Source organism: Jatropha curcas, chromosome 1 (assembly GCF_041381405.1).
Source record: "Jatropha curcas cultivar XTBG-Jc1 chromosome 1, XTBG_Jcur_1.0, whole genome shotgun sequence".
In the NCBI taxonomy this organism is placed as follows: Eukaryota; Viridiplantae; Streptophyta; class Magnoliopsida; order Malpighiales; family Euphorbiaceae; genus Jatropha; species Jatropha curcas.
In genome coordinates, this window is record NC_143151.1 from 10,775,382 (window position 1) to 10,785,504 (window position 10,123).

The following is a 10,123-nucleotide window of genomic DNA, read 5'->3' on the forward strand; positions in this document are numbered from 1 at the left end:
AAGCTTTGAAAAGTTGAAGTTTTGAATGGGGTAGCTTTGTTTTTTTCACAGAAAACGAAGCATTATATTGCAGGAGAGTTTCCTTCTCACTGGTTGATAAATACCCAGGAGAGAAATTTTCAATAGTGAATTGTAGTACAACCACTGAGAGGTGAGTCTCAACGTCGGCATCAAGCGAAGGTGGTCCGGCCACCATCCGCTTCCAGAGCAACCCACACACTCCAACTCTTTTCGTTTTTTTTTTTTTTTTTTCTTATTTGCTGGTTTGAATTGAACCGTAGTAATTACTCAAACCGACTCGCCAATTATCCGATTCACAATGGTTGTGAGCGATTTTTTTGCCTCTAATTTTATGCACCTAACTCGAACTGGACCACAGTCCGATTTCCAGTTAAATCGATCGAACCAGCTGATCTGATCCGATTTTCAGAACAATCATTTCAACTATTATTCTAACTAAGAGTCTTTCTAGCTTTATATAAAGGGGATAAACCACCTACATGGATATGCAGTATCAACCCTTATCTTTTTATTATAATTATTTATAATTCTTTTACCGAATGAAGCATCAAATTGTTGTATACCTAAGGACTCTTCTTTGCTCCCCCTTCTTTTGTCTATATACATAAATTTTACATTAGTGCAATAAATCAGTATTCCACAAAATGCCAATTTGACACCATTTATGGAAACAACACAAATTATTCAACCATTAAAATTTATAATACATGAAAAATAATATCTAGTTGCTCCACAAGTAATTATGCAATCACATAGGGATAAATCCCATGGATTCACATAGAGATGAATCTGTATAATGATATAGAGGATGAGCCTTACAACTATGTAGTGACAAATCCTACAATATCACGTAAGGACAAGTCCCACGAACACATAGGGAATAAATTCCACAATATCATGTAAGGATGAGTCCTACAGGCATAGTACTACTATTCCACTTGCAGAAAGATTAAATATGAGCTCATATTCCATAAATTCATATCACTTCTTACAAGTTACAAGATGTACAACTAACTTATAGGCTTTGGAGTAATTATAAATTATGCAAGTCACTATTCTGTCAATTCATTTTCACTTATGCAAGTATTCATGGTCGGGCCATACTTTTATTCATGCACATCAGTTTCGTTTAATACTCATATCATATACACTTACACTTACAGTTACAATTTATGAGATTACATTAAATTTTGTCCTAACCTCACCCATACGCCTAAGGAGAAGAATCTGTGTCGATCAGCGCTCCGGTCAATCACGTCGGTCTGACCAAAAGGTCCAGTAAGTCCTTTATGACTCTTAGCTTTTAATATTTGCTCTCTTCTTCTAAATGGCTCCAAGAGCCTTTCTTTTTCCAAAAATAGCGATTTAAAGCTAAAACCATTTTGGACCAAAAATTTGGTGATCCAAAGCCAAGAAAAACCATTTTCAGTGATCCAAAGCCAAAATCACTCTTTTCATGAAAATAACAATTCAATGCCTAAACATGATAATTAAAGGTCTTCAATAAACCTTTCAAATTTCAAATCAACCAACCCCTATTTCACAATGGAAAAAAAAATGTTTGGTCTTAATTCTCATTCCAATGGATAAGCAGGCATGCTTGACTCTCTACACTCGAGTTGTGTACTAAATCCACCTAAAAATTTTATTTTCTTTCTTTCTTCTGATTTTTTTTAGATTGGGAGACGTGTGACTGGCCTAGAATCCCATCAAGGAGCTAGAAGCAATACTCCCTAATTTTGTAGTTCCCTCTTTACCTTTTGCTTTATTTTATATTGTTTATGGCTTTTTCAATTTCTTTTTATCACTTTTAAATAAATTTCATTCTCTTCATCTTAAATCTTTTCGTTTGGATTGGACATTAACAATTGGCCAATTGATTAAACATTTTAACCGAAAACCTAATCTCCAAATCCTCTTTGATTTCGTCGATTATTGCACTTTTACAAATTGGAGTCAAATAAGATTTTTCTTTAATCTACCCCATAGTTAAATTTAAGTGGCGATTCTATAAAAAAATCATTTTGTGATATGAGCGTTTCAATCCCGTTTAATGGATTGAACTTGGCACTCGGTGGGAGCCTCACAGATAGTAAACCTTAATTCTGAATTTTAAACCATCTTTTTTATGAAGATTTTTCCCTCTAGTATTTCAAAGAATAAAATATTTTATAAGACCAACTTTGAAATATTAAATGAATAAAGAAAGATTATTCAAAAATATAGTTTGTGCTTAGAAGTTGCATTTTTAATCTTTTTTATTTTACATAAATCCTAATAAGTCTATTAACCAATATACTAAGCTATAATCTTCAGCAATCTTCATAGTATCTTCAACAAATCTTCAATATTGAAATATGATTAATTCTTCACTTCTTTGAACTTAAATATTTTGCAATTCGAACTTCAACACAATAATAATTTTCAATTTAGTTATTTTGTTATTCATCAAAACATTTGAGATTGTAATCTTAAGCTAACAGGAGATTCATGGGCTATTTTAAATATACCTCTATGTTTGAATGCCATTGATGACAATCCTATTTGAAGTTTAGAAAGAAAAGATATATTTAGTGTCAAATCTTGTTACTTTTTGTGTCACAAAATTCTTAGGAGCAATTTTGAGTTTGATTCCAATCCTATATAGCATAAATTATGGAATTTTAATGTGCTTTAAGGCAAAAGAATTCATTTGGAGAGTTTTAAAGGGGTGTTTCCTACTAAAGAGAGGCTTTTTAGAAAATGTGTTGATGTTGATATGATTTGTTGCTATTGTTATAATGTTGGGGACTTGGATCACGTACTTCTAAGGTGTTATAAGGCCAATGGGATATGGAGGAGGCATTGTTTTATGATCTCTAACCTCTTGTTTTCCTTTAAAGATTTTTTCACAGAGGTTGCTATTTCTTCAACATCTGGTGACTTGGCAAAATTAATTTTTATTGCATGGAAGATTTGGTTAGCAAGGATCAATTTGTATGGCACCAACAACTCCTGTCCACAGATGAAATACGTCACTTAGTTTCCCATTCATTGCAGAAATTGGTTGTTGCATCTGTAATTCATCATCAGTCCTTAATATTTGAATCTCGTGGTAGTAGCAGGTTACAGTTGCATAGTGGTATCCACAGTATCAGGTCTGCATGGTTTTCCACCTGCACGCGGTTTCAGGAGCAGCGAATATCTGGTTTTTGGGTTGTTTTCGAGAGTCAAGAGAGTGGTTTTCTTCATACACTTTTGGATCGTGTCCATGATGATGCTTCGTCGATTGAGGCAATGGCTTTGAGAACTTGTTTATTCCGGGCAGAGTCAAATATGCGAAGACCTAGTTTGATTTTCTGTAATTCTCAAACTATTGTTTATGATATTCATTCTCTTGACGAGGATTTTTCTGATTTGAGAAAGCTTGTTGAAGATTGTAAGCTTATTCTTTGCAAGCTAATCTAGGGGCTCATGCTTTGGCACGAGCATCCTATCAACAATTCAACATACTAGCATGTCTGTTTAGAAATCAACTTTTGTTCTATCTACTCTTCTTAATGAAGCTTCCAAATAATAAAGATTCAGTTATCTAGCTCATTAATTTATTTACATATCAGTTCATAAAAGGCAATGAAACTCTTTTTTCAAAATCTCTCCCAGTTTGAACCATTTTAACGGAAAAAAAGCCCAAAAAATGGACGGGGCTAAATAGAAGAGAACCGCCCGACGCACGCAAAAAATTCATCAAACAGTTGGGATCACCGGATTAGTTGATTAACTTCGTCAGAAGTAAGTAATAATTTAGCAAGTTTATGACCACAAAATAATTTCCTTAATCATTTAATTAATATACAAATTGTAATTTAAACAAATTAATTAATTAATTAATTAACAATTACTTTCAATTCTCAGAACACTAGTTCTAATCCGTACAGCACTCCGGCATGCTTCTCCGGTCCATCGTTAACAAAATAGACATCCCTCATCTTCTGAAATGCGTGCCACGTCAGCAAGCTGTCTGATCCGGCCTGGTGGCATTTACCGACTGCCCGATTCACCTCCAGTGTTCGGGCCACCCGGTCCAAACCACCGTATAAGCTATTGCAGAACCGCATCAAGTGTTTGATGTCGTATACTCTGCTTCCGAAAAACACCCTCATCAATCTCAAGAAATCCTCTAAACAAGCGGGCAAGCAGCGGCTCGTGAGGATCTTTACCAGGTAACCGAAATCATACGCGCTGTGAAACGTAACCCAACTCACTGAGTCGTTGCACACCAGTCCCGAAGACATCATCAATTCAGCGAATCGGACTGAGTCAACTCCTTCTTCTCTGTTTCTCTCGAAGTCAATCCCCTGACGCCTCAGCAACTCGATTGAGTCCGGAGCGTGAGCATCACGTGAGACATCAAAATCCCGGAAATTGAATTCCCAGATGAACCGATCTGAAGTACCAAGATGCGGTAGATTTCCATTAGAGTCAGAGAGAGTTAAGCCTACCTGGATCAGATTCAAAGCGTCGACGTTGGATTTGAGAATCTTGTAGTGATCAGACGGGCGGCGTTGACGAAAGTAGGACTTGGTGGGGTCAACGGAAGGACGGAAAACGAGACCTGGGAATTCAGTATCCATGGAAATGAAAGGAAAGTCATCGACAAGCTCTCTGATGAGCTCAAATTCGGATTCTAAATTACTGGACCAGACTTCTCTGATGACAATATTTGGCTTATTAGAGTCCATAGCCGCTGTTTCTTTTAGAATAATGGAAAAGATAAATAAATTAAAATATTATATATATATGTTTGATGCCGGTGATCTCGTCGGTTGTGGTGGTGGTGAAGAAGAGAGTGGAGAGTGGGAGTTAAATATGGAGAAGATGGAGAAAGTGGGGAAAGAAATGGAAGGATGTTGCGTAGAAAGAGGGGAGAGAAAAGACACCGGATGGAATTTGAGTGTAAGTTCAAAGGTTCAACGCGTTACAATTTGACTGAGGGAAGTAACGGATCAGCATCCAACCAGGACTTGGTCTTACCCAATCCATGTCAGCTCTCTTGCATTATTTTTTATTCTTTTAATAAAGTGATTCTGAGGTGGATGTTGTACAGATTGTTACTTTGGAGTGACCAATTTCAATGCATCAGGTGGACTAAAGATCGTGAAAGCTACAAGCCATTTGCTCATGCGTTTGTTTTGGTCTCGCGGGAACAAGTTGGACCCTTTTTATTTATTTATTATCTAATTTTATTTTCACATGTTCTATAGGATTCTTATTTCTTGCAATTTGATAAAAAAAAATGACATTTTTTCTTACTTCATCATTCAAACTTCACTAGATGATGATTAGTTCACGTTAATTCCTCTTAAATAGAATAAAATAATATTTTTAATAAAAATTATCTAAGAAATTTAAAAATTAAAAATAAAAGAAAATAAATTAGGTATAGATTTAAGATTATTGAAGGCAATCACAACAGATAATGATCCAGCCAGAATAACCATAGAGCTTTTTCAATCTCACTGCTAGTGAAAAATTGGAAACCAAAGGTTATATTCCTATTTAGCTTTCGTTACCCTTTGAAAACATCGCAGTTGGTTGAAAAAAAAAACGTACAATTATCATTTGTTTTATACACTTGGAAACGACATCATGTTTGTTGTTGGATAGCTGTTTGTTCTAACGCTTGGTAGCTTTTATTTTTTTTTTATCTGTTTATTTCTTTAATGATTGATAATATTTATTTTGGCAAAGATAATCTAGTGGCAGTGAACTATAATGATAGCGGTGGTGGCTTTTTATTGCAGGCTAGTTTATGAGAATAATTGTATAATGGAAAAAAGAGAAGAAAAATGGAGAAAAATACAACGAAGGATTAAGTTAAAAATGAAGTGATTACGTTTTAAACTTAAGATTTTATTTGTTTTAAATTATGATTTTTGAAGTTGAATAGTTTTTATTAGTTAAAACTATTAAACATATATTATAAAAGAATAATATATTTGAAAGATAGAGAAAATAGAGAGAGATTTCTTGTATTAGAATATTAGTATCTATATCCATAGGATTAAGGAACTATTTATATAATACAAAATACATTCCAAAGGACATAATCATAAATAAGATCATAAATAAATCTATGGAGAATATAAATAGTTTTATTGATAAACTTAATGAACATCTATTATTTAATATAATATTTATGACACTTTCCATAAATATTGATTACACAAATAATATGTCTCGTCAAAACCTTACTAGTAAAAAATTCAATAAAAAAAAATCCTAATGATGGAAAAAAGAATACAATATTTTTTGTGTGTTTAAAAAATTATTTCTTCCCTAATGACGGTTTGCTTCTAGAACATTAAGTTGGCATATATAGATCTTGTACATCATTTTCTTGAATGTTGAAGTTGGTAGGAACTTTGTGAGTAAATCAGTCATATTGTCACTTCAACGAATCTATTATACATTAATATCACAATTCTTTTTGAAGATCAAATGTGAAAAAAGAACTTTAGTTATATATGTTTCGTTTTATCTCCCTTTAACTGGGCTACGCAAGCTATATTATCTTTATATAACATTGTGGGTATGTCTTTGCAAGATAAACTACATTTTTTCCGAATAAAATGAATCATAGATTTCAACCAAATGCATTCTCGACTTGCTTCATGAATGGCTATTATTTCTGCATGATTTGAGAAAGTAGCTGTTATAGATTGCTTTGTAGATCGCCATGATATAGTTGTACCTCCGTAAATAAATAAATAGTCTGTTTGAGATCTTGCTTTGTGTGGGTCAGATAAATATCCTGCATCTGTATAACTAATCAAATCTGGACTAGATTCATTGGAATACAATAAACTCATATTAATTGTCCTTTTCAAATATCTCAAGATATGTTTGATCCCATTTCAATGCCTCCGAGTAAGAGTAGAACTATATCTTGCAAGCAAATTAATAGAAAAATGCTATATCTAGTCTTGTAGTATTGGCAAGATAGATAAGTGCACCAATTGCATTGAGATATGGTCCTTCAAGACGAATAAGTTCCTCATTGTTTTCTAGAGGTCAAAATGGATCATTGTTCATATCAAATGATCAAACAACTATTGGACTACTCAATGGATGGGGTTTATCCATATAAAATCGCATTAAAATCTTTTTTGTATAGGTAGATTGATGAACAAAAATTCCTTTTGGTAAATGTTCAATATGTAAACTGAGATAAAATTTTGTTTACCCAGATTTTTCCTTTCAAATTCTTTCTTTAAATTACTTACTGCCTTTTGGAGCTCTACTAGAGTTCCAATGATATTTATATCATTAACATACATAACAATAATAACAAATTCAGATGCTGAACTTTTTATAAAAACACAGGACAAATTGGATCATTTATATAACATTCCTTTATCATATATATAATGAGGCGATTGTACCACATACGTCCAAATTGCTTTAAACCATACAAAAATATTTGTAGTTTGATTGAATATAATTCTCTAGAATTTGACTTATATACTTTAGGTATTTTAAATCTTTCAAGAATTTTCATATAAATATCATTATCAAGTAAGCCATATAAATAGGTTATAACAAATCCATTAAATGCCCTTGTCAAAAACAAAAAAAAAAAAAAAAAAAAAAAAAAAAAAAAGAACACCTCCATTAAATGCATTTCAAGTTTTTCATACATTTTTAAACTGAAGAGGTAATGAAAAGTAATTGTATCCATAACAAGAGAATATATTTCTTCATAATCAATACCAGGTCTTTGCAAAAAAATCTTATGCCACAAGGCGCACTTTTTACCTTGTAATTTCATTATGCTCATTTCATTTTTGCACAAAGACTTTATTCTATCAGTTTCGTACGTCTAGACTACTGGTCCAAAAGCTTCACATTTGGCGAGTAATTTAATTCAAATTGAATTGCATCTTTCTATTTTGGCCAATCATGTCTTTGTTGACATTCTCTAACAGATTGAGGCTCAATATCTTCACTATCTTTTATTACATCAAGTGCAACATTATAGGCAAAAGCATCATCAATTACTGTTGTCACTCGATTTAGATTTCTTTTTGTACTGGCAAAAATTATTGATTTTTCCTCATTTTCTTGATGTTCATATAAATGATTTTCTTCAGGAATATCATCATGAGCAATAATATCTTGATATTTTTCATTTAATTCTTCAATAGTGCTATTAGGATTATTTGATGTTTTCTTTCTTCCAGGATTTTTGTCTTTATAACTCAATGGTAATAGCATTAGTAGATGCTCCTGCAGGGACATCAATTTGAATTGGAAGATTATCAACTAACTATATGATTTGATTATTCGTTTCGAATCAGTAAATGCATCGAGCATTTGATTTGTTATTTTTTGCAAATGGATGATCTTTTCAACTTCTTGTTCATATATAGCTGCACGAGGATCAAAATGAGATAAACACAATTAATATATAAAGATATAGTAATGATATTGTGTTTATATAAAGTAATGATATAGTAAAGATAATATAAAGATAATATATAAACACAATATAAACACAATAAAGTAATGATATAGTAATATTGAGAAAGCTAATATAAAAAGTAATGATATAGTAATAAAGTAATGATATAGTAATATTGTGTTTATATAAAGATAATATATAAACACAATATATAAACACATGATTGAGAAAGCTACAAGGCATTTGCTCCTATGTTTGTTCTGGTGTTGTGGGATCAAGTTGGATCCTTTTTATTTATTTATTATTTATTATCTATTTTTATTCATATATTTTATGGGATTCTCGTTTCTTGCAATTTGATAAAAAAACTGACATTTTTCATCAATTTATCATTCAAACTTACTAGATAATTAATTTACCTTAATTTTTCTCAAATTGAATAAAATTATATTTTTAATAAAAATTATTTAAGAAATTTAAAATTAAAAATTAATAAATTACGTATAAACTTGGGATAGTTGAAGGCAACCACAACAGTCAATGATCAAGCGAGAACAACCATAAGGCTTGTCAATCATAGTGCTAGTGACAAATTAGAAACCAAAATTATATTTCTAATTAATTTTTGTTGCCCTTTGAGAACATTACTATTTGTTGAAAAAAAAAAAAAAAACTTACAGCCATCATTTGTTCTATTGAAGGGGCATACACAGTTAGAAATGACATCATGTTATTGTTGAATAGTTGTTTGTTCCGATGCTTTAGTAGCTTTCGTTTGTTTCGATCTGTTTATTGCTTTAAGGATAAACAATATTTATTTTGACCGACATAAATCTAGTTGTAGTGAGATACTGATTATAACGATAGTAGGTGTATAATGGAAGAAAGAGAAAAAAAAAAGGGAGAAAAGCAAAAAAGAGGATTAAGTTAAAGATGAAATGATTTTGATTTGAAATTTAAGATTTTATTTAATTTTCAAATGATTAGTTTTGGAGTTGAATAGTTTTTTTAGTTAAAACTGTTAAACATATTTTTTTTTTGGGCAAAAATTAGAGTTAATTGACCGTTTGATAAAGTTTGAATCGTAAATTGATGAAATGGTCCTTTTTCCATCTAAACTTTGCAAGTTGTTTCATTTTCTCTCAATTATGTCCTTTTGTCTGTGGGACCATGGCTAATCAAATTATGAGATTTCATAACAAATTGGACATTTGGGGTCAACTTACACTCTCATATAATATCATAGCTCTCATTGCTATTTCATAAAATTTGTTTTTCATTTAAGGATAATTATATCTTTAGTGTCTAACTTTTTATTTTTTCTATTTTAGTGGATCAATGGAAAATAATAATAATTAAGTGTTTAAATTTTTCAAAATTTCTATTTTGGTGTTTCGGAATGACATGGCTTGTCGGTATTGTAAGTGTGCATATGTGGGACCTTTTTTTTAATTATATGGAAGCTGAATTGGAAAAAAAATTACAAATCTTGCCAAATAAGTACATAGTGATATGGAAAAGCTTAAAAATTCCACTAAAAATGCTCCCCACCTATCTCCTTCCCTTCAGAACCCATATAATCAAATCCCTAAAAAATCAAAATCAAAAGTTCTAGAACATTCAACCTTACACCTAATTTTGGATACACCTAATTTTGCT

General features: G+C 31.6%; 1 protein-coding gene and 1 long non-coding RNA gene across 2 annotated transcripts; one reads left to right on the top strand and one right to left on the bottom strand.

Moving 5' to 3' along the window:
- Window positions 1–1,035: 1,035 nt before the first annotated feature.
- Window positions 1,036–3,600, top strand: LOC149498984 (uncharacterized). Its single transcript, XR_016318461.1, has 2 exons — window positions 1,036–1,299; window positions 1,699–3,600. It is a non-coding gene; the product is annotated as an uncharacterized LOC149498984 (long non-coding RNA).
- A 212-nt stretch (window positions 3,601–3,812) lies between these two features.
- On the bottom strand, window positions 3,813–4,915 carry LOC105643945 (putative CCR4-associated factor 1 homolog 9). Its single transcript, XM_012229191.4, has one exon. The coding sequence runs from the start codon at window positions 4,740–4,742 to the stop codon at window positions 3,912–3,914; it is 831 nt and encodes a 276-aa protein (XP_012084581.1). The 5' UTR covers window positions 4,743–4,915; the 3' UTR covers window positions 3,813–3,911.
- Between the last annotated feature and the right edge of the window lie 5,208 nt (window positions 4,916–10,123).

Excerpts from the sequence above, each read along its gene's own strand:
- LOC105643945 (XM_012229191.4), bottom strand. The coding sequence starts at position 4,742 with ATGGACTCTAATAAGCCAAATATTGTCATCAGAGAAGTCTGGTCCAGT.